The sequence below is a fragment of the Staurois parvus genome, unplaced genomic scaffold (genome assembly GCF_062004578.1).
Source record: "Staurois parvus isolate SC_StPar_1 unplaced genomic scaffold, SC_StPar_1.0 ptg001490l, whole genome shotgun sequence".
Lineage (NCBI taxonomy): Eukaryota > Metazoa > Chordata > Amphibia > Anura > Ranidae > Staurois > Staurois parvus.
This window is the reverse complement of record NW_028319286.1, coordinates 1,151,679-1,178,834: the sequence shown is the minus strand read 5'-3', so window position 1 is coordinate 1,178,834 and position 27,156 is coordinate 1,151,679. Positions and strand designations below refer to the sequence as shown.

The following is a 27,156-nucleotide window of genomic DNA, read 5'->3' as shown; positions in this document are numbered from 1 at the left end:
TATAAATGCGTGTGAATAATATGGCCATAGCCTTGTCCAACGTTACAGTATATTTATGTTCTTTTTTTGTTATGTAGGGTTTGACTGTCTTTAGTGTATTAACTGTTGACTTCTTATGCTATAGATGCCCCTCCAACATGTAGCTTTGCTGAAGCTGGATCCTGGAGCCGTCTTTTCATTAACAGCACAAGGTTTGCCAGATTCTTGCCTTTATGCCCCTGGCCACTATTTCCAGGTTAAGACCTCCCGAACACATTGTTATAAAATCAGAGTGAGCGCCGAATGCTCGGTATTTGGAGTCTTTGAGAAGTGGTTGACTATGGATTTTGGAATCCGCCCCGTCTTGCTGCAGAAGATCTTCGTACAGGTAGGAGGTCAGGAAGAAATCCCAAGTGATTTGGAAAGGACCCCAGAACAGGATCACAGCCTGCTGACATCTTGTGAACGCTGGATCCCAGGCAAGCAGTTATGTTTTCCATGCAAGGAGAGAACACAAGAGGAAGAAAAACTCTTGCGCCTGTACAAACCTCCCTCCATGAATCCACGTTATGGTGGGAGAACTGCAGAGCAACAGACGCTGACGGTAGAAAATTATCGGGAGGTGATGCACATTAAACTACTTCAAGAAGAGGCCGCTAGAGAGGAAGTCATAGCCAGGTGAGCTTAGGTGACAGACAAGGATAGCTACACCCAGGGGCAGAGTGACAACTCATGGGGCCCCCGGGCAATAGGGGATCATGGGGCCCCTGTGTCCTTGCCCATACTCAAAGCACACCCAAAAAAAGCCTATAAAAGGTACCAGGGGCATTTCATGGGGCCCCTACTGACCCCAGGCCCTCGGGCAGTGCCCAAGTGCTCAAATGGTCAGTCCACCCCTGGCTACACCTAAAATTTAAGCTGGCCAAACAAGTTCCAATGTTATTATACCATCTCTGTACAGTCTTCCTTAGATTTACCAACATCCTTGTCATTACAGGCAATGCCTATGTAAACAATTCCATTATTATCCAATCACGTAAGCCCTCACACCACATAGCCGTTGGTAAATCTTCAGAAGTTTGCACAACAAGAATATAATGTCAGGCTTTGGTTTGCATCAAGTGGGTTATCATTCCAATGTTAGGCCGGCCATAAACAGTTCAAATCTCGAACCGGCCGAGATTCGAACCATGTGGAGGCAGGTTGAATGTACCAAGTTGGTCAATCGATCAGCCTTCAGGATTCATTTTGAATTTGAAAAAGAGGGCTAAGAGCCTTGAAATGCCTTATGCTTGCCTCCTATGACATCACCTAAGGATTCTGACATCCTCACGGTGCGGCTGGAGATGCCACCAGCTCTTTTTATGCACACCATCTGCTGGCCTATTGGAGCCCCTGCTGCTGCATGTTTGGTGGCCACTTATTGCCTCTGTGTACCTTCAGCAGATCGGATCTGGTGTTTCAACCTGCTGTGTCATTATCCACTGGTGGATTGGTGAGTTCTGATATGTAAGTGTGCTGCTTTTAATAAAGGTGTTGTTTCACTTGGTGCTAACCTCAGCGCCCTGCTTTTTGCTATTTCCTGATTATCACTAGCAGCTGCTATTGTCGCTAGTAATAATCACTGTCTTCTCCCAGCTTCCCCCCTACCAGGAGAAGAAAATTGCTCAACAAGAGGGATTCCCCTGTCAGCACTGTCTGTGTTGATGGGGGAACCTTGAAAATATTTTTCCTGCAACCCGTAGTTCCAGGAAAGACATTTGCACCGTCTGTGGCCTGCCTAAGTCTATAGGGATGCAAAAACAGCTTGAAGCAGGTCAAATTCATGTAAGAAGGAGGTCAACTGCAGGTCAGATGCACCTCTAATTAATTTCTGAATGATTTCAATACTTTCTTAACCTCTTCACGCCAGCCGCACGCAAATGTGTGGCCTTCCGGCGTCTGGGCCTTGATGCCAAACGGCCGCACATTTGCGTGCAATTACCAAAAACATATGTGCTGAGAACGCGTGCCCTGCACGCTCCCAGCACACATGTCCAGTACTCACAGAAAGGTCCCAATCTACTCTTTCGATCTGGACCTTTCCCGATCATGTGACCTCCGTGATGCCGATTCACGGCGGTCACATGACCTTAAAACCCCGCCTCTCCTCCCGGCTTCTGAAACCCTTAAAGGGCCGGGAGGCGCAGGCACCAAGGGGTTAAACTAATGTCAATCTAATGTCATTGAGGCAATCCCAATGCCGGTTGACACAAGTTCATACAGTCACGTTGCATGGTTCACAAGTCCCAGCCTATTTGCTGAATGGCTCCAGTTTCAGTCTTGCCATTCATCTTTAACAGGATACTCTGCTCAATATCATTATCTTCTGTAAAAGCATAGATAACTGTGGTCCCTCGCCTTCACAAAGCATCCCACAAACGCTAAACAATGCTGCAAAACTCACGTTTTTAACGTGACTTTACACAGCTAACGTTACCAACATTATACCGCCCTGTGTGCATGGAGCCTAAGTCCTCATACGCACGGGATGTTTTTACAGCGGCTGTTTTTGGCTTTTGATGTTTTTTTCTACAGCCAGCAAACCCCCCCAGCATGTTATCCTATGTGACCATGCACACATAGACTGTAATCAACATTTTTTGGCTGGAAAAAAACCCAGAACTAGTGGGTTTCTAGAGGAGATTTTTAGCTGTAAAAAAGCTCAACGCTGAAAAAGGCGGTAAGTCGCGGCAAACCAATGTTTTTGGAACCCAAAAACATTTTTTTTTTCAGCGTTTTTGGACTTTTTTTCTTACTAAAAAAAATTTTTTTTTTTTTGGTAAAGAAAAAACCTCTAAAAAAATGCAGCAAAATGCTGCCTGCACCTTGACAGAACTATTTAGCTGCCTGCAGGAGTCATTCAGGCTGGAAGAGGCTGAAGATATGGGGGTTTATTTACTAAAGCTGGAGAGTCCAAAATCAGACTCCCTTCTGCATAGAAACCAATCAGCTTCTAACCTCAGCTTGTTCAATGAAGCTTTGGCAATGAAACCTGGAAGCTGATTGGTTTCTATGCAGAAGGGAGTCTGATTTTGCACTCTTCAGCTTTAGTAAATAAACCCCCTGATGTCTGTATCGTCAACAAAAAACACCAATTATTGAAGTTATGTATTCATTAAGCATGCCTTTAGTATACGTGTCTGTATTCCTCTGCACAGCAACATTTGGAATCAAAGAGTGAGGACCAACTCACACCACGGAGCCAATGTGCCTCAACACATGTGATGACGAACGGCATGCTGACCTAAGGAGAGAGCGGAGTATGCACTGTGGTGACTCACAAGTGTGCGGCAGCTGCTTCCTCATTAACAAATCAGCAGGCTGGGGAGTGTGTTCCTGACCAACCAATGCAGCAGGTGTTGTGGAGATCTGGGGGTAGGGGGTCTGGATCACAAAACTGGGTGCAAAGAATTGCAAAGACTTTGGTGGTTATGACGGTTCCAATATATACGTTTTACCTGTGTATTCATGGCTTGTCTGGAGTTCAGCTTTTAGGGCTCATGTACACTGCAGCTGATAAACTGACGTTCAGGAGCTGTTCTGCGTTTTTTTCAGCAGCCCCTGAACTCTCCCTGTTATCCTATGTGTCCATGTACACATCGTCGTTTACAGTCGTTTTTTTTGAACGCACCAAACTTGCGTTCAGGAGTAGATTTTACCGGTGTTTCAAATGCCAAACGCGTGTACACGCGATTAGCCGCATTTATAAGCATTTGCGTTTAGAAGCGTTTTTTTACCTCTTCCATGTCCAGATGCTGTCCAGAGCCTTTTTTCATCATCAGAAATGCATGCAAAGTGTTTTCCATGTTTTCAAATGGACCCGGCACACCAGCGCAGTCAGTTCCAGGTTTCGCGTGAAGGAACACATGGTAGAACGCGCCGCATTATGCTCATGATGGGATCCATAGTGAATACAACCAGAAAAGACAGGTCATCTCAACACATACTGCTCTCTCTGCTTCTGCTCTCTCTACTTCTCTCTAAATGTCTGAAATTGTTAATTTTTTACTATTTTGCAGTGCATTCTGAGTATTTGGGATGGTCTCCTGAGGTTATCTTTTAAAAACGCTTCTAAACGCAAACGCACATAAACGCGGTATGCAAACGCGGTTAAACTGATGTTTTTTAACCCCTTGGCGCCAGCCCTTTAAGGGTTTCAGAAGCCGGGAGGCGGAGCGGGGTTTTAAGGTCATGTGACCGCCGTGATTCACCGTCACAGCGGTCACATGATCCGGAAAGGTCCCGCTCCAAAGAGGAGATCGGGACCTTTCCGTGAGTACTGGACATGTGTGCTGGGAGCGCGCAAGCTCTCAGCACATTTGTTTTTCTTAATTGCACGCAAATGTGCGGCTGCTCAGCGTCAAGGCCCAGACTCCAGGAGGCCGCACATTAGCGTGCGGCCGATGCGAAGAGGCTAACCTACGTTTTCCAGTAGTCAGTTTCCATCGTTCAGAAGAGTTTTCCAAACGCCCAGTGTACATGAGCCCTTAATTCCTGACCTTGGTGTGCCCTCCTGAAACTTACTGAGAACTTTTTATTGGTAACTTTATCAACTTTTTCCGCCGCTGTGGGGCATGACTCTAATCTGCCGATGTTTATGTTCTGGTCAAAGTACATCTTTGTGTCATATGCTTGGAAAATCTAAATATTTGTCTCTACTACATAGGAAATAGCTGGAAAGCACACAAGGATGCCAGAGCGATGTGAAGTTTTCAGGACAGCAGAATTCTATTCAAAATATTGTTTTGCACTGTGCCCATCCCTTTCCCGGGAAGATTTCTCTTCACTTCCTGTCCCAGTTTCCCCAGGGCATTGCTGGGATCTGTATATTTCCTTTTTTTTCTAAAGGTTTTTTTTTTTGCTAAAGGTTTTGTAAAGGTTTAAGGTTTTTTACAAAACCTTTAGCATGCTAGAATAGTACACTGTTTGGGAGACGCTACAGAGGAATAAATGTTGGATGGATTCCAGAAAGTTCAGCTCAGAGCAAATCCTGTGGTATTACCTGGATGAGAAGTAAAGTGGAATCTAAACTTGACCGGCAGTGCAAAAAATGACAGGGGCTTTGAGCTCTCTTCATTTTATCCAAAGCAAAAAAAAAAAAAGGATTTGGCTAGAGTTTCCCTTGTACCCTTTAAATTGAACCTCCAGGCAAACCGCTGAATACACAAATTAAAGTGACCCTGTCATGAGAGAAAGGTATTTGGGCTGCCATTGGTGACCTCTTCTTCTGATCGTGTTAGTTACCTGGTGATGCTTTGGTTTCAATACTGTCTGTGCTACCGACTTAAAAAAACAAACAAATGTAATTCTGTTCAGCCAGTCTTGTGATTTACATGCATCAACCATCCTAAATAGCCAAAAAGATGGCACACATTTTCTGGGCTAAATGTGCAGGTCTCTGTGTCTCCTCACCTTAAGAATGTTTGGACTTGGGTCCGAACCCGAATGAGCTATCCTTTCAGGAAGTTGTCACAGCTACTACAGCCAATCATAAGCAGCCAAGGCATTCCCTGCCCCGCAGTCTCACGTATACAAGTGGTCAGGAGCGGACTGACAACTCATGGGGCCCCCGGGCAATAGGGGATCATGTGTCCTTGCCCAAACTCAAAAAATCCTATGAAAAAGGTACCAGGGGCATCTTATGGGGCCCCCTACTGACCCCAGGCCCTCGGGCAGTGCCCGAGTTTCCAAATGGTCAGTCCGTCCCTGCAAGTGGTGTATCTACGTGCAGCTTCGGGGTGAGAAATGTCTCAGCCATTTATCATTGGCTGACAGCATCCTGGCGGTGTAGCTCATGGGGGTTCGGACTCGCATCTGAACATGCCTGAGCTCATCCTTGATCTCCACCTCACCTCCAGCTTACCAGAGTGGTGATCCATTAAGCAGTAGAACTAAACCAAGATTTATGGCTGTGACAGCAGTATGTAAACACAAGATCACAAAACCTTTAGCATGCTAAAATAGTACACGGTTTATTTAGCTGTTTGCATGGATTTCTACTTTAATACCTTCTGCTGACTAGCACCTTTGCCCTCTCTAGGTTAAACCTGAAGATTGATGTGACCTTCACCAAGATGGTAAATTTGCAAAATGGAACGAAGTATGCTATTGACGGCGAGCTTTTTGCAAAGGTGCCACTTCCTAAGGGCCTGACGAAAGACACAGAGGAAGGATATTTACTACAGAGGTCCGTGCCCACTGCCCTGGTGGCTTCCAGCCCGCAGCAGGGCGACAGAGTATATGAAGTTCTCGTGGAGTCCAACAGTGAGTTAGACGGCAGTGTCGTACTCCGCTTCCTAGAGAGGTGCTGCCGTGAGCTGTGTCTTTATCCACAAACCTCTGCCAAAATGGAGATCCAGTTCCAGCTTGACCGGCAGCCATTCTGTGTGTATCACGAAGCCATAGACCGCCTTTTGGATGAGACTTTAATGCTTCCAGACCTAAGCAGATGTTGCGTGCCGACCTCTGAAGAGCAGATGTCCTGGGGCAACAACAGGCAAAAAATGGCAATTTCTTACATAACCGGAACGGTGACGGGGAAACAACCTGTGGCCCCCCTAGTCATATATGGACCGTTTGGGACTGGAAAAACTTCAACCATGGCCAAAGCTGCACTGCAAACAATCAGACAAGCCGGAACCAGGGTGCTGATCTGCACTCACAACAACAGGTACTGACTGTAAAAAAACTGTATGTTAAAGACAATTTCATTTTAGTTTTTAAATGTTTTTAAATATTGTGTTATGTTTTTTTTTTACACTGGAAAAAAAATTTGTTTTACAAATTATATTTAAGTAGACACTGTCACTGGGGGTGAAGAAACATGCTGCAGGAATGAAGTTTAGACACCTATTGGCACCAAACGGTGCCTGATATCTGGACAGGGGGCTCCCTTGACACTAGATTTCCACAGAATTATGAATATGTAAAGGCACAACAGAAGCTGTTGGTGTTTAGAATCATTTTCTCTAATTGGAGCCTTTTAAAGCAAACTAAGGTGTTTAAAAAAATGCTGGCAGGTAGACCTTTATGGCAGAAGCAGGGGTGGACTGACCAGTCGAGCACTTGGGCACTGCCCGAGGGCCCGGGGTCAGTAGGGGGCCCCATGAAATGCCCCTGGTACCTTTTTTATAGGCTTTTTTGGGTGTGCTTTGAGTGTGGGCAAGGACACAGGGGCCCCATGATCCCCTATTGCCCGGGGGCCCCATGAGTTGTCAGTCCTCCCCTGGGCAGAAGATACTATATGCTAGCAATTTAATTCTGGTTGTACTGAGCCTCAGGGACAGTATGAAAAGTTGAATCTGAGCATTATTGCTTGATGTGCAGTGTCCTTTATTTACGTGGAACACTTCGTGGAGCTTCCCTTTCATTCATACTAGTGTTGAGCTCGATGTTCGCCGCACACATGAATGGTAAGCCGCCGAGCTCCCCACAATGCACTGTGCTCTCACAGTGCATTGTGAGAGCCATGATTGGTCAAAGCAGTGCACCTGACCTCAGGTCAGGTGCAATGCTTTGGCCAATCACAGCACAATAAGTGGACGGAGCTAGTGGTGACATCACAATTATCCCTTACTAATTCACAAGGGGGGGCAGCATCAGGGTGCCCCCTTATTCGGTACCCTGATGCTAATGAGCCCCCCTGTCTGCAGACCCCCACAACCACTGGGCCAGGGATGTGGGGAAGCGGACACCAATTGTTCCCCGGCACCTTTCCTGCTCTTCCAGGCCGGTGCTCAGATCAAGGGTCTGGCAGGGATTTAGGGGGGACCCCACCCTTCCCCCCCCTCATTTTTTGGGGGTGGGGTTCGTCTTAAAAATACTACCAGGCCTAAAGGGCCTGGTAAGGCTTTTAGGGGGAACTCCACACACTAATTTTTTTTACAGTGGGGTCCCTGCTAACTTTCCTACCAGACCTAAAGGGTCTGCTATAGATTGGGGGGGACCCCATGCTCTTTTTTTTTTTTTGTTTTGCTTTATTCTATATATATATATATATAAAAATGTAATTTTTGAAAGAAAAAAAATTCAGTCCTGCCCCATATGTTTAAGGGGAAACCCCCCCCCCCCCCCCGGCATGATATCTAAAGGAATTTTTTTTTTTTTTTTTCTTACTTTCAGCAATGAAAAATGACTGCCCCTTTAAAAACAGTACCCTTCAAAAAGGGAAATTTTGAATTTACAAATTCAAATCCCATAGACTTGCATTGAGTTCGAAGTTCGCAGTCGAATGTTTATTAGGTTCGAACGTTCGAGCGCGAACTGAACACAGGGGTGTTCAGCCCATCATTAATTCGTACTGATAGCTGTATATCCTACTATAAAGGGTGCATTATCCTTTTATCTTTTATAGTAGATTCTACATTACTCCTGTTTAATACAACTCAGCATACTTTTTTCTTTTCCCTAGTGCTGCTGATCTGTATATTGAAGAACATTTTCATCCATATGTGGAATCTGGTCACCCAGAAGCCACTCCGCTGAGAGTGAAGTACACCTTAAGTCCTGTCAGCAGGACAACACCCATCACTTTACAGTACTGTGTCGTCAAAGATGACAAGTCTTGCTTTGCTAAGCCCACCAAGAGTCTCCTGGACAAGTACCGCATTGTTGTGACAACCGCTGTAACGGCCAGGGACCTAGATGTACCCAGAGGTCATTTCACTCATATATTACTGGATGAGGCAGCACAAATGATGGAGAGTGAAGCCCTCATACCGTTAGCATTAATGAACCACAAAACACGGGTGGTAGTGACTGGTGACCACATGCAGGAGACCCCAAGGTTCTTCCACCAGACCAACGTGGAAAAGCACACCCTACTCACTCGGCTTTTCACCCATTATCAGAATAAAGACTGTCCAGCAGCTAAGAACAGCCGCATTGTCTTCCACGAGAACTACCGCTCTGTACCCGCCATTATCTCCTTTGTGTCCCGTTGCTTTTACGTTGGACGTGATGATGCTATTGAGGCTTGTGCAACTGAACCGATGGAACCTCCTCCAGGATGCCAGGCCCTGGCCCTGTTCCATGTGCAGGGTCATTGTTCCTGTGAAGGCAATTCATGGATAAATGTGTCAGAAGCGCAGCAGGTGGTGGAGATTGTGAAAGATGTTCTTCAACGTTGGCCACAGAAGTGGGGGAAAGTGAAAAGAAGCAAAATTTGTGTGGTGTCCCATGGTTCTCAGGTAAAATCTTTCCCCAAAAATATTCCCACTTTCTATCATTAAGGATCCAATGTTTATCGATCTGTTGAATATTTCTTTTCCCATGTTCATAATTTGATGACTCTGAAAGACCTTACAGGATCTTCAAAACTGTTTACCGTGAATCACATTTGTAACCTATTCATACCAACTTTATTTTACTCAATTTTTTTTTTATTTTGAACAGGCACCATTTTTGACCACCCAACCGTTGTTCATGGTCCTTACATTCAGTTGATATGAACACCAGTCTCTATGGTGCTGTGGTAAAGTTTAACCTCAGACACATATTTATTGTATTTTTTTTTATGCAACTAGTTCAAGTTTCTGAATCTGACTTGGTATCAGACTCTTGCAACCCCCTGTACAGCAGAGCTCAGAATGAGAAAAGGAGGCGGGGGGGGGGGGGGGGGGGTCAGGATTGGGAACAAATTAGGTGTGTTGCAAGCAAATGTGTTAAAAGGTTATGTAACAGAACCGGACCCCGACTGCACTAGGGTATTTCCGTTAGACTCCGACTTCCCTGTCCGAACACAGATCCACGGACACCACCGCTGACCATTCAAGACGAGACAGCACCAGACTTGTCTTAAAACAGGAAATGGACTGCTTTATTTTAACACAGACACAAGAAATAAACATTCAAGGAAACAACCCCCCTCCCTGCATAATGACACAGGGCGTGGCAAACCAAATTTAGCAACCAGAGACACATCCCAACAAACAGTCCCATCAGGAGGGCTGCTGGAAACACCCCCCACCAAGCCAATACACAAACACATACATCCCATAATAGTTTGCTCCCAAGCCAGATACACAATAGAACAATGGGACCACATGGCAGTAAACAATGAACAACCCCACACCCCACCTATACATGTCTACTCAATAGCAGGACATTTCACCCTGTAACAGGCACAGGGTGACTTACACATAATAGGAATATGGGGAGCTGAGACAGGGGTCTCCCCACCTCTCCAAACGGGGCTGTGTTCCATGGGCCCCCCACCCAAAGTCACTCCCATCACAGGGAACATTTCATTGCCCGGTCAGAGGCTGGTGATGGAGACCGGGCACAACGGTATTCCTGAAGGCCAATGTCACACTTGTGAATCTGCTGCTGATGAGAATTTGCTAGCAGCAGTATTGCTAGGGTATGGTTTGGAGGGACATCCTCTCACTTCCTGTTGTGGCTATGGGACAGGAAGTGAAAGGAAATCTCCCCAATGGGACACAGATGACAAAAAAAAAAAATCTGACAGGGTTTCTTAAGCCTTCCCTATTCTGTCCAAAATGAAAAAAAAAAACATTTTGCCTTCAGTTCTACTTTGAGTTTTATTTAATAATGGCGCAGTTTAGGGTGGGGAGATAACATTTGGTGCATATGAGATTCCTAAAATAATTTTGTAGCTGGATATATTTGTTTATAGTTAAACTTCTCTCATCTTCTTCAGGTGCAACTCGTACGTCAAGAGCTGCGCAAAGAAAGACTGTTTGATGTCGTTGTGACTAACTATGACAACATCATTGGTGAGTGCCCAGTACAGTTTAGCATTTATAATTACAGGGACATATTTGCTGCATGCCCATTTTTTTTTTCGTAAACACAAGGGAGCTTTTATGGCTCTTACTTTAAGATGAGTGAGTATTGGGTAGTTAAGAAGGAAAGGCTCTCCGACTAAGTAAGTTTTAAATGTTGACTTTCCTCTGCCTTTGCTAATCATAGTACCCCATATGCAATATTAAGCAGTGTAAATACCTTTTTTTTTTCTAATGTTTCCTAAAAGTCAATTGACTGCACAGCTCTGGGCCTTACGCGGCTCTTGCAAAAACAGAAAATGGTGATGGATTCCCACAGCAGTGGCATCGCCCCACTGACACCAATGCTCTGGGTGTTGTCACACCCACAAGCCACAGCAGCCACCCTGGACCTGGAGCTCTGAGGTCATGTGACCAATAGAGTTTAAAAAAAGGTATTTACACTGTTTATTATTAAATATGGGGTGCAGTATTATTAAAGGCAGAGGGCAGGTAACATTTAAAGGTTACGTAATAAACATCCTTTCCTTCTTCTTTAAAATACAACTGTACAACAGTCTAAGTAAGTCTCAAATCCAGTTACCATGAGATACACAAGCCTCATAAAGTAAACAAATAAACTTCCTTTACCCTCCCTAAAGCTGAACATAGATGGATCGAATCTCGACTGGTTCAGCAGGGACTGGCGAAGATTCGATTCATGTATGGGTAGGCTTGATTGTACTGAAGTCGATCCATCGGTCAACTTCAGTACAACCATCTTCTCAGATTTTTTTCACTCATTATTGCTGCTGTTCGGTATAGCTTCTAGCAGTAATCATTGTGTTCTGCCAGCCAGAAAGACTCCCTGCCTGCAGAACACAATAGCTTCACAGGAGCGATTCCCTCACATTTGCGTTCTATTAAAAAAGAACATATGTGCTGAGAGCGCGCTCCCTGCGCGCTCCCAGCACACATGTTCGGCACTCACTGAAAGGTCCCGATCTCCTCTTTTGATCGGGACCTTTCCCGATCATTGGACCGCCATGACGACGTGTCACAGCAGTCACATGACCCTAAACCCCGCCCCGCCTCCCGGCTTCTGAAACCCTTAAAGGGCCGGGAGGCACCGGCGTGAAGGGGTTAAACAACAGGTGTGGGTATTGGCCAGATCACCAGATGAAAACAAAGGGGAAAAAAGCATACAAAAAGGAAAACGAATGCAGCTATCACATCTACTGACCGGTAAGCTGTAATATATTGTATTACATTGATGATTTTGGTTTAAATATTGCTTTAAAGTGTTACAGGCAAATAGATCACATTCATCATTTTCAGCCAAATTCATCACATGTAATTATTGTCTTGATGGTTCTTCTTCACGAGTCTACCTCTTATTATTTACTTTGCAGGTCAAGAGTTCTTTGTCATCATTTTAAGTACCGTTCGATCAATCGACAGCCTGCCTGCAAAACCTCCTACCTCTTCCACTTTCAGTCTGGACTTCTTCTGTGATCCACGAATCCTAAACACCATCCTAACACGAGCCCGTGCCCAGGTCATTGTAGTTGGAGATGTAGTGGCCTTATGTTCTTTTGGAGCTTGTAGTCGTATCTGGAGGAGCTACTTGCGGGAGTGTGTGGAGGCAGGCAGTGCCAATCCATCAGACCTCAGCTTGGAGGGGATAAAGCAGATGGCTTCTGACTTTCAAGCTTGGAGGCAACAGGAAGAGGAAGACAATACTGAGGAAGACAGTGACTCTTGGACAACCGATGTGGATATCAATGCAGAAGATGCCATCCTCCAAGAACTGTTAGACAGTAAAAATGAGGCATGTGTTACTGTGTCTGCGGAAGGAATGTTGGAAATGAAACCATCAATTAGTTCCAAAAAGGATGTAGACAAATACACAATCTTCCCAACACACACACTTGAGCAATACTTGATAATGCAGCCCAACATATACAAAAAGTGTCAATTAGTCAAAGAAGACTTCGACCGTGGCTATGCCATAACCCTTGATGACCCTGCACCCCGTCATATTGCTATTCATGGGCGGGAGAACTGTGGTATAGGATATAGTGGCGATCAGGTTGTCGTTCAGTTGTTCCCAAATGCCCAGCCAGACGCAGGAAAAGTTGTTGGAGTCCTTGAGGCAGGTGAAGAAATTCGGAGGTTTGTTTGCTTCATGGATACTTTTGACTCTAACATCATGGTCCCTATTGACCGAACTGTCACTAAGATTTTCTGTCCAAAATTTAAAGAAAAACCAAACTTTATTCCGATCCGTAAATATCAGGATGGTCGTATAACTACTGTACGGTTTGAGAAGGTAACACAGGAAATGATACGAAATACTAATTTTCTGGTACAGGTGGTCCGATGGCGGGAGGGTTTCTACTACCCTTTTGGGATTGTAACTCAAGCTTTTCCACGGATTTTAACCTTGGAAAAGGGGCTAGAGATATTAAACTTGGAATATGGGAATGAAAATAATGATAAGTATCCTGAAAAGGCTTTAGAAGAAGCCAATAATCTACCGGCAACTCCACAGACAAAAGACAGAAAGAACTACAGGGAAATTTTAACCTTCACTGTGGACCCTTCCACTGCCAAAGATTTAGATGATGCCATCTCTGTGCAGGAGCAAGGCAATCGCTATGAGATAGGCATTCACATCACAGACCTTGCAGCTGTAATTCCCCAGGGTGGTGACTTAGACAGGGAAGCAAAAAGGAGAGGTGTCACCTTCTATTCCCCTAAGAATGACCCAGTGCACATGCTACCGCACAAGCTGTGCTCTGACCTTTGCAGTTTGAAGCCAGGATGTGAACGGATGGCGATCTCCTTCTTTGTACTAGTGGAGAAAGAGACTGATCAAATTGTGAATGGTCGCTTTTGCCGCTCTGTAATTCGCTCTGACCGCAAGCTGTCATACGATGAAGCCAATTCCATTCTGGACGTTGAACGTGATAGGCCACGGACATTTGATAACATAGAGGGTTGTCTCTGTATTGTAGAACACTTCTCAAAAATCCACCGAGCCTTCCGCTTAGAGAAAGTGGCCAATTACAAGCAGCCTGACGAAGACTGTTTTCCAGGATCCCGGGAAGCCCAAAGGATGATTGAGGAGCTCATGATCATGTACAACAGTTGGGTGGCAGATTATTTGTCAAACATGGATGAATTTACGAATCTAACACCAGTACGATGCCAGAATGCTTTAAGCGTACAGAAAATTGGAGAGATGAAGAAAAAATTTCAACACCTTTTACCTTTATCTGCTTATTTGTCACATCATCTGTTGGCAGAATCTGAATTACCAAAGCCATCATCTGAGCAAAAAGTTACCATGTTAGCTTCAGTATGGAATCATCTGCAGGATCCAGCTATCAGCCATTCCAAAATTACAGACCTTTTGTCCACAGATGACTTGCATCCAGAATTGAGCTATGCAGTTCGAGAATTTAGGAGTCAGCTTGGTCGCTCTTTTTTCACTCGTTCTGGCACTCCAAATGCCAATGGTCATTACTCCCTTCAACTTTCTGACTACACGTGGGCCTCATCACCTCTTCGACGGTACATAGACATTGTGGTGCAAAGATTGCTCCAAGAGATCCTCACAGATCACTTAGACATAGCCTTCAGGATTTCTCCCAAGGACATGGACTTGCTGTGCCTTGATTTTAACAGGAAAGTTAAACGTGAATCATCGTATGAGAAGAGAGCACATGCGTTGAAGTTCGCTTTGTCATTACACAAAGTAGTACAGCAAAAGTTGGCAGTGGTCATGACAGTTGATGTTAGGAATCGAAGTTTTAAGACAGTCTTTCCATTAGATGGAGACTCTCTGTCCAGTCCATTGATGCTGGAATACTGCCATCTTCAGCCAGAGAAGCAGCCAAAACCGATCGATAATGGCTTACGTTTGACATGGAGACGTCGCGTGTACTCCTACAATAATTACAAGGATGAGCCTCTGAGGAATCTAACTAGGAAAGACATAATCTCATTTAATTCCTATGCCTGGCATGAAGCAATAAAATCCATATGTCAAGGAGAACCAGAAGAAGCTATGGCATCCTTAAAGTTCGGTAAAGAGAAATCTGACCCGCTGAGCTTCGTGACTCGCAGCAAATGTGGGCATTATATGGATATATCTCTTGACTTACGGGCTGGAGAATCCCTTCCTATCCAGTTCTGCACTGTTACTGAACGGGGTTTACCAAGGCCAAGTCCCCAACTTTGCACTCTGGCCCCTGGAATCCATCTCTGCCTGGAGCATACGTCTCGGCCTATTGAGTGCTTCTCCAAATTGGCAAACCGAGCGCCTCTTAAAACCTACCGCAATGTAAATGAGTATCAAAATGTGTGGCTGCCACTGTGCGCAATGGAATCAGCGGAGTGTGCTGTCAAGGAGGGGGCATCTACACTGCTGAGAGATGTACCCGTCAACTGGAGGCGAGAAGGAAGTTCCAAACAATCTGTGGGACTAAAAGGCACCTTTACCCTGACCCCTCTACTTATCAAAGAGTGTGATCTGGAGATGGACTTCCAAAACTGCTACCTTTGCGTGCGGTTGGAAGAACTGCCAGCAGAAAAGACACAAAACCTTTCTGATTTGCAGAGCTACACATGGGTGGCCCACGGCCTAACACAAGTCACCAGTTCCATCGTTAAAGATAAAGGTGGTCATGTTGACTTTCAGTTACACCAGTGTAACATGCATGAAGTTCCTGAGAAAGCCCTGAGATCTACAGACCCCTTTACCATGGAGATCATACCTAAGCTATTGCCGGACATGTAAGCATTACGATGATCTACCTTTCTGTTTATCTGCCTCTTACTTATTTATGTCTTTGTTTTTCTTTCTTATTACATCAACTATATTTCATGTCTATCATATCTTCCCCTACTCTCTGTCTATCTGTATGTGTATATTTCTGATATCGGTATCAAAGAAGTAACAACCCCATCAATGGGTTTGATTTGCTAAAAACAGAGAATGCAAAATCTTGTGCAGCTGCGCATGGTAGTCAATCAGCTGCCAACTTCAGCTTGTTCAATTAAGCTTTGACAAAAAAGCTGGAAGCTGATTAGTTTATATGTAGAGCTGCCCCAGATTTTGAAGTATCCAGTTTTAGTAAATCAACCCCTATGAGTCCTTTTGAAGTCAGTTGAAGATTAGGTTTGCAGTTGATTGTTGAGACTTGCTCATACTGGTAGCATGCAGCTTTGTTAAAGAGACTCATTTTGCCCTTTTAGTACTCACCTTTTCAGTGCCCCCACCCACTGCTCCATTCTTCCACTGTCCTAACACTGTAAACTCTGTGTTGGGTAGGTGTCAGAACTTACACAAAGTTAATGATCCCCCCCTCCTTTTGTCATAAAACAGTGTTTAGGTCTGTTAATTGGCTGCTGAGGGACATGTGCATAAACTTTTATTAACAATCATCAAATAAGCTTTATAACAAGTCCTTACTGGCCTTTGTAGGTGCAGACATTGTGCAGTAATTCATCCTCAAGGATCAAATAGAAGCTGTAAAGTCAGATCTCAGCACTGTTGCTCACCCATTCCTGTGCACCTGCTTTGTTTTTATATTAAGCCTTCTTCGCACAGATGAATAAGCACAGACAGACACGGACAAAAGCCAGAATCATCTGATACTTGAGGCCGGGCTGACTGGTGGTTGCATACAGCTGCTGCCGCTCAGTGTGTACTAAGCAATGATAGGCTGACAGGATCTGTAGCTGTCCACATGTATCTGCACATTGGATTGTCAGTGCTATGCTCAAGCACAGTGTTTCTCAACCTTTTTTCAGTCAAGGCACCCTTTAAAATTATGGACAGCCGTGAGGCACCCTTTGAAATTATGGACAGTCCCGAGGCACCCTTTGCAAATATGGACAGTCCCGAGGCACCCCATTCTAAAATAAGGTGCCTCAAGACTGTCCATAATTTTAAAAGGGCACCCCAATCTACAATGTAAAAAACTATTCTAATAGTTTTATATAATGCAGCAACATCCAAACATGTAGGGCACCCAACATTAGAGGTGATTTATTCTTCCAAAGCAAATACATTTTTGATCCCTGGTACTGACTAGTATTCCCATGTTTCTCTTCTCCCTCAGTTTTTCTCTATTACTGAGCTAATGTGACCCCAGCACTGATGGAGAGGGGCGGGGGAGGGTCAAACAAGGATGCTGTGTGAGCAACTGACATCCTCCTTATCAACAGATGATGTCATTGGTTGTCAGGACGCCGGCAGCTAGAAGGCTGTAATGGTGCACAATGAAAACCTGTGGCTTTGTGTAACTAAAAGACAGGCTTGTTCCACCCTTTGACTTTTATACAAGTTTTGGCCAATTTTAGAAATTTGCCAAGGCACCCCTGAAGAAACCCCAAGGCACCTCAGGGTGCCTGGACACCCTGGTTGAGAAAGGCTGCTCTAGCACATCCAAAAATGAGGATTTGTAGATGTTTGAATTTCCTATTATTCTTGGTAAAACTTCTTTTTGTCCTACGGCCTGTCTAATTTGGACTTGCTTTATTACTATACTTCATTTCTGGTTGGTCATCTACCTGTCTGTGCCCTGCTCCTACTGTTCATCCATCTTTTATTTATTTGTCCTGATTTTCTTCTCAGACGGAAGGAAAGGGCTGTTAAAGAACTGAATAAAGCATCTGCACTCACAAAGAGTATTGCGCTTGGAAAGCAGGTTCCTGATGTAGGTGCGTAAACACGGGACTTTATATGAAGTGATCTAAAATCACCATTGAATATTTGAGATGTAGTGCAGAGGTACAGTATGTATGTATTGGTAGTGCTCCGCAACATTAAAGGATATCACTGTTGTCTAAGTTATACAACTGGAGCAGGGGCGGACTGACCATTTGGAAACTCGGGCTCAGCCCGAGGGCCCGGGGTCAGTAGGGGGCCCCATGAGATGCCCCTGCTACCTTTTTCATAGACTTTTTTGAGTTTGGTCAAGGACACAGGGGCCCCATGATCCCCTAAGGCCCGGGGCCCCATGAGTTGTCAGTCCACCCCTGAACTGGAGATTACTCTTTCACAATATTTGGAGCTAGCTGGCCTTGAATTTCATGCAGCCTGAAGCACACAGTACTGTCTGAGACAATCAGACTGGAATACATGCGGATATAAAAACAGCACAAGCTTACTGGCCTTGTGAACAGGGCCGGTGCTACCACTAGGCAAACTAGGCAGCCGCCTAGGGCACACTGCCACCTAGCAGTGGCGTTGCTCTTGTGAGAAGTTTTAAAGGAGTTTGAAGACCTTCCTTTGGTAACCTTGGAAGTATATTATGCAGTAGCCAGGGGCGGACCGACCATTTAGGCCCTCGGGCATTGCCCGAGGGCCCGGGGACAGTAGGGAGCCTCATGAGCTGCCCCTGGTACCTTTCATAGGCTTTTTTGGGTGTAGTTTGAGTGTGGGCGAGGACACAGGGGCCCCATGATTTACTATTGCACGGGGGCCCCATGAGTTGTCAGTACGCCCCTGGCAGTAGCAGGTAGAAACATTCATAGGCTTTACTCATTGTGAGTGATTTTAACCTGTTATTTATTAAACCGAGTTTGATGTGCTTCCCAACTGGTGTGCTTCTAGTGTTTTCCTTTTATTTGGGAGGTAGCATTTTAGGAATAGTGGAAAGCAAGTAGGGCACAATAGAGATGTTTGAGGGGACAGGCTGCTGGAGAGGGAGCCAAGCAAGATGGAGGTGGGAGGAAGACTGGTGCACTGCTATATAGTCATTATCAATAATATAATTTAGGACAGGGACAGGGGCGGACTGACAACTCATGGGGCCCCCGGGCAATAGGGTATCATGGGGCCCCTGTGTCCTCATCCATACCCAAAAAAGCCTATGAAAAAAGCCAATGAAAGGTACCAGGGGCGTCTCATGGAGCCCCCTTCTGACCCCGGGTGCTCGAATGGTCAGTCCGCCCCTGGACAGGGATCAGAACAACATGGAGATGTATCAGATATCAGAAAAAGAACTCAAGTGGTCTGCACAGAGCCTTGACCCCAGAACACATTTGGGATGAATTGGAATGCCGATTGCTAGTCAGGTCCTCTTGTCCGACATCAGTACCTAACCTCACGAAAGTGGAGGAGGGGGCAACTTAATGCTTGTGGGTTTGCAATGGGATATTCAAAAAGCTCATACTGGTGTTGGTCCACAAATGTTTGGCCATGTAGTGTGTGAGAAACCAGTACAGGACTATAGGATGGGGAGAAGAAACAAGGAAGATGTGAACAAGAACAGGGCAGAAATATTGTAGTGGGACAGGACAAGGTGTCTGCTAGAGTTCAGTGCAGGAATACAGGGTAGTTAACAGGAGAAGCTGAAGGTGAATATAACTGATTTTACTGCAGGGAACAGGGCAAGGATGGCATGTACACATGGGAATAGTTGGCCTAGGAATACAGGACACAGAACAGGACAAGATGGAGCTGTATTTGTGATCAGAACTGATATATTATTATACAGGATTTATATAGCGCCAACAGTTTGCTCAGCGCTTTACAATATAATGGGAGACAATACAGTTCAATACAAGAGGGATAGGAGGGCCCTGCTCCTCGGAGCTTACAATCTAATAGGGAGGGGCTGGTGGTACAAAAAAGGTAGTAACTGTGGGGGATGGACTTATTATACAGGATTTATATATTATTATTATACAGGATTTATATATTATTATTATACAGGATTTATATATTATTATTATACAGGATTTATGGCGCCAACAGTTTCCTCAGCGCTTTACAATATAACGGGAGACAATACAGCAACAATACAAGAGGGTTAGGAGAGCCCTGGTCATGGGAGCTTACAATCTAGGAGGGAGGGGCTAGTGGTACAAAAAGGTAATAACAGGAGCAGGGTTCAAGTTGTGAAGGTTTCTGCGGGTAATATACTGGAGAGGTAGCAGAACACAATGATGGTATGATTGAAGTCCTAAACATACAATTTTTTTTCATAGCTGGTAATCTCTATCCTGAGAAATGACAGATTCAGCAAGCCTTAACAAAACATTCAACAAACTTAAAGCAGATTTTTTTGAAGCATTTAAAGCACCAGTCACCTCTAGCCTGGGAATGGTGAGAACAGATCTGGCTGTTGCTTTTAATGATAGGCAAAGGAAAAAATGACATATATGCTAGTCTATCACTAGTATTATTACAGCAGTTTTAGTTATTCTGAGTTCCTCCATAACATTATTATCTTTTGATCTGATGACTTTCCACTTCCCTTGTTAGATTTTCAGTATTGGAATATAGATCTGTGCTTATGCTTGTATTTACAAGTGCTCTGTTCTTCCTTACAGTCATGAACACAAAGTTTAAAAATCAGGCGTCGTTTGCCATCCCGGAGAAACCCCGTCCACTCAATAGAAGTCAGACAGAAGCCGTGCGCAAAGCCTTAACTCAGCCTTTCACCCTTATCCAAGGACCCCCTGGTAAGTGTTAGCCTAGATTGTGTGCCTGCTTATATATACACAGTATATATATATATATATATATATATATATATATATATATATATATATCTTATGCTAGATGATGTCTGTGCCCACGCCTATAAAAAAAATAATTCTTTGAGGAGACTACTTCTCCAGCCTTCGAGCCATACCTGTAGCAAACATGGACACATACTCATTCCGTGACTGGTAGGGAAAGACCTGCAAATGAGTTGTGTTGCGGGAAAAGCATAGCTACAGTCTCTTTGGAATCATGGTGCAAAACCCATATCACATAAACTGTGAATATACCTACACCCACCATATACACTCACCAGCCACTTTATTAGGTACACCTGTTCAATTGCTTGGTAACACAAATTGCTAATCCAGTCAATCACATGGCAGTAACTCAATGCATTTGGGAATATAGACATGGTGAAGACGACTCGCTGAAGTTCAAAGCGAGCATCAGAAAGGGGAAGAAAGAGGATTTAAGTGACTTTGAACGTGGCATAGTTGTTGGTGACAAATGGGCTGGTCTGAGTGCTTAAAAATTTACATAGTTACATAGTTATTCTGGCTGAAAAAAGACAAAAGTCCATCCAGTTCAAGCAAAAAATAAAAAATAAAGTTATAATCCTACACCCACAGTTGATCCAGAGGAAGGCAAAAAACCCAGCAAAGCATGATCCAATTTGCTCCTGCAGGGGAAAAAAATTCCTTCCTGATCCCCCGAGAGGCAATTGGATATTCCCTGGATCAACTTTACCTATAAATGTTAGTATCCAGTTATATTCTGTGTATCCAAGAAAGAATCCAGGACTTTCCTACAGAAATCCACTGAGCTGGCCACAACCAACTCTTGAGGGAGTCTATTCCACATTTTCACAGCTCTTACTGTGAAGAAACCTTTCCGTATTTGGAGATTAAATATCTTTTCCTCCAGACGTAAAGCATGCCCCCTTGTCCTCTGTAATGACCTGAGGGTGAATAACTCTACACCGAGTTCACTATATAAACCACTGATATATTTATACATGGAGATCATATCCCCCCTTATGTATTATATATGGAGATCATATCCCCCCTTATGTATTATACATGGAGATCATATCCCCCCTTATGTATTATACATGGAGATCATATCCCCCCTTAAGTATTATACATGGAGATCATATCCCCCCTTATGTATTATACATGGAGATCATATCCCCCCTTATGTATTATATATGGAGATCATATCCCCCCTTAAGTATTATACATGGAGATCATATCCCCCCTTATGTATTATACATGGAGATCATATCCCCCTTATGTAATATACACGGAGATCATATCCCCCTTACGTATTATACATGGAGATCATATCCCCCCTTATGTATTATACATGGTGATCATATCCCCCTTATGTATTATACATGGAGATCATATCCCCCCCTTATGTATTATACATGGAGATCAAATCCCCCTTATGTATTATACATGGAGATCAAATCCCCCTTATGTATTATACATGGAGATCATATCCCCCCTTATGTATTATACATGGTGATCATATCCCCCCTTATGTATTATACATGGAGATCATATCCCCCTTATGTATTATACATGGAGATCATATCCCCCCTTATGTATTATACATGGAGATCATATCCCCCTTATGTATTATACATGGAGATCATATCCCCCTTATGTATTATACATGGTGATCATATCCCCCTTATGTATTATATTATACATGGAGATCATATCCCCCTTATGTATTATATATGGAGATCATATCCCCCCTTAAGTATTATACATGGAGATCATATCCCCCCTTATGTATTATACATGGAGATCATATCCCCCCCTTATGTATTATACATGGAGATCATATCCCCCCTTATGTATTATACATGGAGATCATATCCCCCCTTAAGTATTATACATGGAGATCATATCCCCCCTTATGTATTATACATGGAGATCATATCCCCCCCTTATGTATTATACATGGAGATCAAATCCCCCTTATGTATTATATATGGAGATCATATCCCCCCTTAAGTATTATACATGGAGATCATATCCCCCCTTATGTATTATACATGGAGATCATATCCCCCCTTATGTATTATACACGGAGATCATATCCCCCTTACGTATTATACATGGAGATCATATCCCCCCTTATGTATTATACATGGTGATCATATCCCCCCTTATGTATTATACATGGTGATCATATCCCCCTTATGTATTATACATGGAGATCATATCCCCCCCCTTATGTATTATACATGGAGATCAAATCCCCCTTATGTATTATACATGGAGATCAAATCCCCCTTATGTATTATACATGGAGATCATATCCCCCCCTTATGTATTATACATGGAGATCAAATCCCCCTTATGTATTATACATGGAGATCAAATCCCCCTTATGTATTATACATGGAGATCATATCCCCCATTATGTATTATACATGGAGATCATATCCCCCCTTATGTATTATACATGGTGATCATATCCCCCTTATGTATTATACATGGAGATCATATCCCCCTTATGTATTATACATGGAGATCATATCCCCCCTTATGTATTATACATGGAGATCATATCCCCCTTATGTATTATACATGGAGATCATATCCCCCCTTATGTATTATACATGGAGATCATATCCCCCCTTATGTATTATACATGGAGATCATATCCCCCCTTATGTATTATACATGGTGATCATATCCCCCTTATGTATTATATTATACATGGAGATCATATCCCCTTTTATGTATTATACATGGAGATCATATCCCCCTTATGTATTATACATGGAGATCATATCCCCCCTTATGTATTATACATGGAGATCATATCCCCCCTTATGTATTATACATGGAGATCATATCCCCCCTTATGTATTATACATGGAGATCATATCCCCCCTTATGTATTATACATGGAGATCATATCCCCCCCTTATGTATTATACATGGAGATCAAATCCCCCTTATGTATTATATATGGAGATCATATCCCCCTTAAGTATTATACATGGAGATCATATCCCCCCTTATGTATTATACATGGAGATCATATCCCCCCTTATGTATTATACATGGAGATCATATCCCCCTTATGTATTATACATGGAGATCATATCCCCCCTTATGTATTATACATGGAGATCATATCCCCCCTTATGTATTATACATGGAGATCATATCCCCCTTATGTATTATACACGGAGATCATATCCCCCTTACGTATTATACATGGAGATCATATCCCCCTTATGTATTATACATGGTGATCATATCCCCCCTTATGTATTATACATGGATATCATATCCCCCCTTATGTATTATACACGGAGATCATATCCCCCTTACGTATTATACATGGAGATCATATCCCCCTTATGTATTATACATGGAGATCATATCCCCCCCTTATGTATTATACATGGAGATCATATCCCCCTTATGTATTATACATGGCGATCAAATCCTCCCTTATGTATTATACATGGAGATCATATCCCCCCCCCTTATGTATTATACATGGAGATCATATCCCCCCTTATGTATTATACATGGAGATCATATCCCCCTTATGTATTATACATGGCGATCAAATCCCCCCTTAATCTCCTCTTCTCAAGAGAGACTAAATTCAACAAATTGTTGATCTACTGAGATTTTCATGCAAAACCATCTCTAGGGTTTACAGAGAATGGGCTGAAAAATAGAAAATATCCAGTGAGTGGCAGTTGTGTGGACAAAAATGCCTTGCTGATGTCAGAGGTCAGAGGAGAATTGGCAGATTGGCTGCTGCGACATTCAGAAGGTAGGGTTAGAATTTGGCATAAACAACATGAAAGCATGGATCCATCCTGCCTTGTATAAACGGTTCAGCCTGGTAGTGGTGGTGTAATGGCGTGGGGGAGATTTTCTTGGCACTAGCAAGGTGTACCTTATAAAGTGGCCGGTGAGTGTACATACACATTGTTCTGACACACATCAGATAGAATGCAGAGTTCAGTCGGCACAGTATTTCCCATTGGCTTGCTCCCAGTGTTTGTGACACTACAGGAGTAAGCTGGCACCAATTATGTGTCTTCTGCCTCTGCAAAATTGCAAGGCATAGCATATTACACTTACTTTTCTTCTGTTAGTTGAACTACAAGTCTCAGCACATCATACTTGAAATTCTTTTGTCTCTGTAAAACTATAAATGGGCACCCTTTCAAGTCACAAGCAGGAAAGCACAATTTGTACCCTCTTTTAGTCTTTAGTAATGTGAAGATTTGGCATAGGTTTGCCACATACAAGTGTTACATGTGGTTTGTTCAGAGATAGGTACATTTCTTTCTCATCCATTTGGGGACATAGGAAGTATTCTGCGGGTTATACTGCAACCTACAGGAGGACTAGACACTGCACTTGAATTTGATAACCCTTCCTATTAGCATGCCTTGGGTTTTTGCCAATATCATAAGATGATGGGTGTCTTTTCTTCAGCCCTGCAGTGTAAAAGACTAATTGCTGCTGGAGTTTTGTCTCTACTATTGCAGCTGTCCAATCTGTCCTCAGCCTAGCATTTGGATTGTCATGTCCAGGGGCGGACTGAAAACTCATGGGGCCCCCGGGCAATAGGGGATCATGGGGCCCCTGTGTCCTTGTCCAAACTCAAAAAAGCCTATGAAAAAGGTACCAGGGGCATCTCATGGGACCCCCTACTGACCCCGGGCCCTCGGGCATTGCCCGAGTTTCCAAATTGTCAGCCCGCCCCTGGTCATGTCCAGACCCCGCTGGACTGGACATTGCGGAGATGCACGTCAGGCACTAGGCTCCACGTACGTAGTGATGAGCTTAGGTTGAGTTGAGCTTGGGTTTGGTCCGGACTTAAGTTTTTCTGAACCCGGACGTTATCTGCCATTACTGGACAGTATAACCTTAAGGGTAAAGCCTTCCTGTGTCCCTCAGTTGACTCCAAGAAAGGATTTTGAGTAAAAAAATACTTTTATTGTCTGGGGTTATATTTAAGAAACTTCTGAAGGAAGAACAGCAAAGAATATAAACAGTTCAAGCACGCAAGGCTGTAGATTCCTGTTAGCAAGGCCCCAGTTTTGCCCCATGGGGAACAGGACCATTCCCATTACTCAGCTGATGGCCATTTTCTCTCATCAGGCACTGGAAAAACTGTGGTCGGGGTTCATCTGGCCTACTGGTTCCATCACATAAACCAATTGACAGAGTTAGCCATGGAAAGTGAAGTGGAGGAGGAAGAGGTGAATGGCCGGCGAATCCTCATGTACTGTGGTCCATCAAACAAGTCGGTGGATGTTGTAAGCGGTAAGCCCCATAATGATGGTCTAGAAGGTCATTTCATCTGGTAAGGCATGACTTTGGAGAGTTCCTATGTTAAAATTTACATAGAGACTCTTCTTTTATACTCCTAATATGGTTTTTGCGTGTTTTCCCCCCAAGGAATTTATAGAGGAAGCTATTATTATCTAATACAGAATTTGAGGTTTGGGTCTTTGGACTGCCAGATACAGTGTGTCAGAGGTGCTCCAACCTCTGTGTATCTCTGTACAGGAATTTGTGTAAATTTTATACTAATCACCACCTTTGGCATCACCTTTTACATCAATTACTCTGCTTTTCCTTTTTTCAGAAATGCTGCTCCCTCTATGTGACAAGCTCCGCCCACTGCGCGTGTATAGTGAACAGATGGAGCTGAGTGAGTTTCCCTATCCTGGAAGCAATCTCAAAAATACCGGATATCTCCGAGAAGGGAAGCCCAATGAAACATTGAGGTAAGAGGTCTGGGGACACAGTCAAGTCGCCAGTGATAGTAAGGGTTTTAGCCTTACCACCATCAAAGGTGTACTGCAAATCAATCACAAGGAGAGAAATGAGAGGCTGTGGTGGTTATTCTACAAAGGCTATCCTATTCTATAGAGAAGTGCATCACACAGAGCACCGCAGTGGTCTGGTTTGGGATCATATTGCATGATGCTTGTTTGTTCTGTGTTGTGACCTCAAGCAGTTCTCTTCTGGAAAGATTATTACAGGCAAGGAAAAGCAGGCCGTTAAAAGAATATTTAATGTCTCTGCCAGGGATTTTAGTCCTGGTTCACAATGATGCGATGCAGGCAGGGGTGTATTTACCACAAGGCAAGCAAGGCATTTGCCTAGGGTGGCATTTTTCAGGGGGGCAGCACTGCCCCCTGGAAGAACAGACAGAAGAAGGGACACATGCGGCATGGGGACTGGGTGGGATTCAAGAGAGGCTGCGGGCTCCTTGACGGTGTATGCAGAGCTTGACTGTTATTCCAGGGGATGTCTGGAGCTGTGAAGGTGAGTGTATTTCTCTCTCTTGTTGGGAGGTGGGATGGGGGTTGGGGTGGCTGGTGTATGGAGGGTGGTGGTAGTGGACGGCTCTCTTGGGTGGGGGGGTTGGTGTTGGTTGGTGTCCAGGCTCTCTCTGTGGGGAAGGGGGGGGCGTCCGATTTTTGTGTTGCCTAAGGCAGCACAAAACCTACATACACCACTGGGTGCTGGATTCGCAGCGATTCCTGTGAGTTTACCGCACTCCATTCATGCGAACTGCTGCTGGCATCAGTGTTAAAGGATAAGTTCACCTTTGGAAACATGTTACATGTTTTTACCCATACCCATTTGTAGGGTGGAACATGTAACACGTTTCCACCGCTGCCTGATCCTCCCCCCACCCTACCCTGTGACAGCAGTACAGAGAGAAGTTCCCCGCACTAGCTGTCACCTTTCGAAAAAAACATGGCCATGCCGGGCTCTGCCGACACGGCTGCATCATTCACAGAGTTCTGTGAATGAATGAACTACAAGTCCTGACAGCCGCAAAGGCTGAGTCATCCTGTCAGACTGTATCTGCTTGCCTGTA

The 27,156-nt window shown here is 44.1% G+C and overlaps 1 protein-coding gene across 1 annotated transcript in view; it reads left to right on the top strand.

The window, feature by feature from the left end:
* The window catches only part of HELZ2 (helicase with zinc finger 2), a 62,987-nt gene that overhangs the window by 12,965 nt on the left and 22,866 nt on the right, over positions 1–27,156 (top strand). The window contains exons 4-12 of the mRNA XM_089662568.1: positions 125–657; positions 6,062–6,691; positions 8,432–9,209; positions 10,682–10,757; positions 12,158–15,548; positions 17,395–17,480; positions 20,100–20,231; positions 25,419–25,583; positions 25,909–26,050. Of these exons, the coding sequence (XP_089518694.1) occupies positions 125–657; positions 6,062–6,691; positions 8,432–9,209; positions 10,682–10,757; positions 12,158–15,548; positions 17,395–17,480; positions 20,100–20,231; positions 25,419–25,583; positions 25,909–26,050 (5,933 nt within the window). The remainder of the gene's footprint in view (positions 1–124; positions 658–6,061; positions 6,692–8,431; positions 9,210–10,681; positions 10,758–12,157; positions 15,549–17,394; positions 17,481–20,099; positions 20,232–25,418; positions 25,584–25,908; positions 26,051–27,156) is intronic.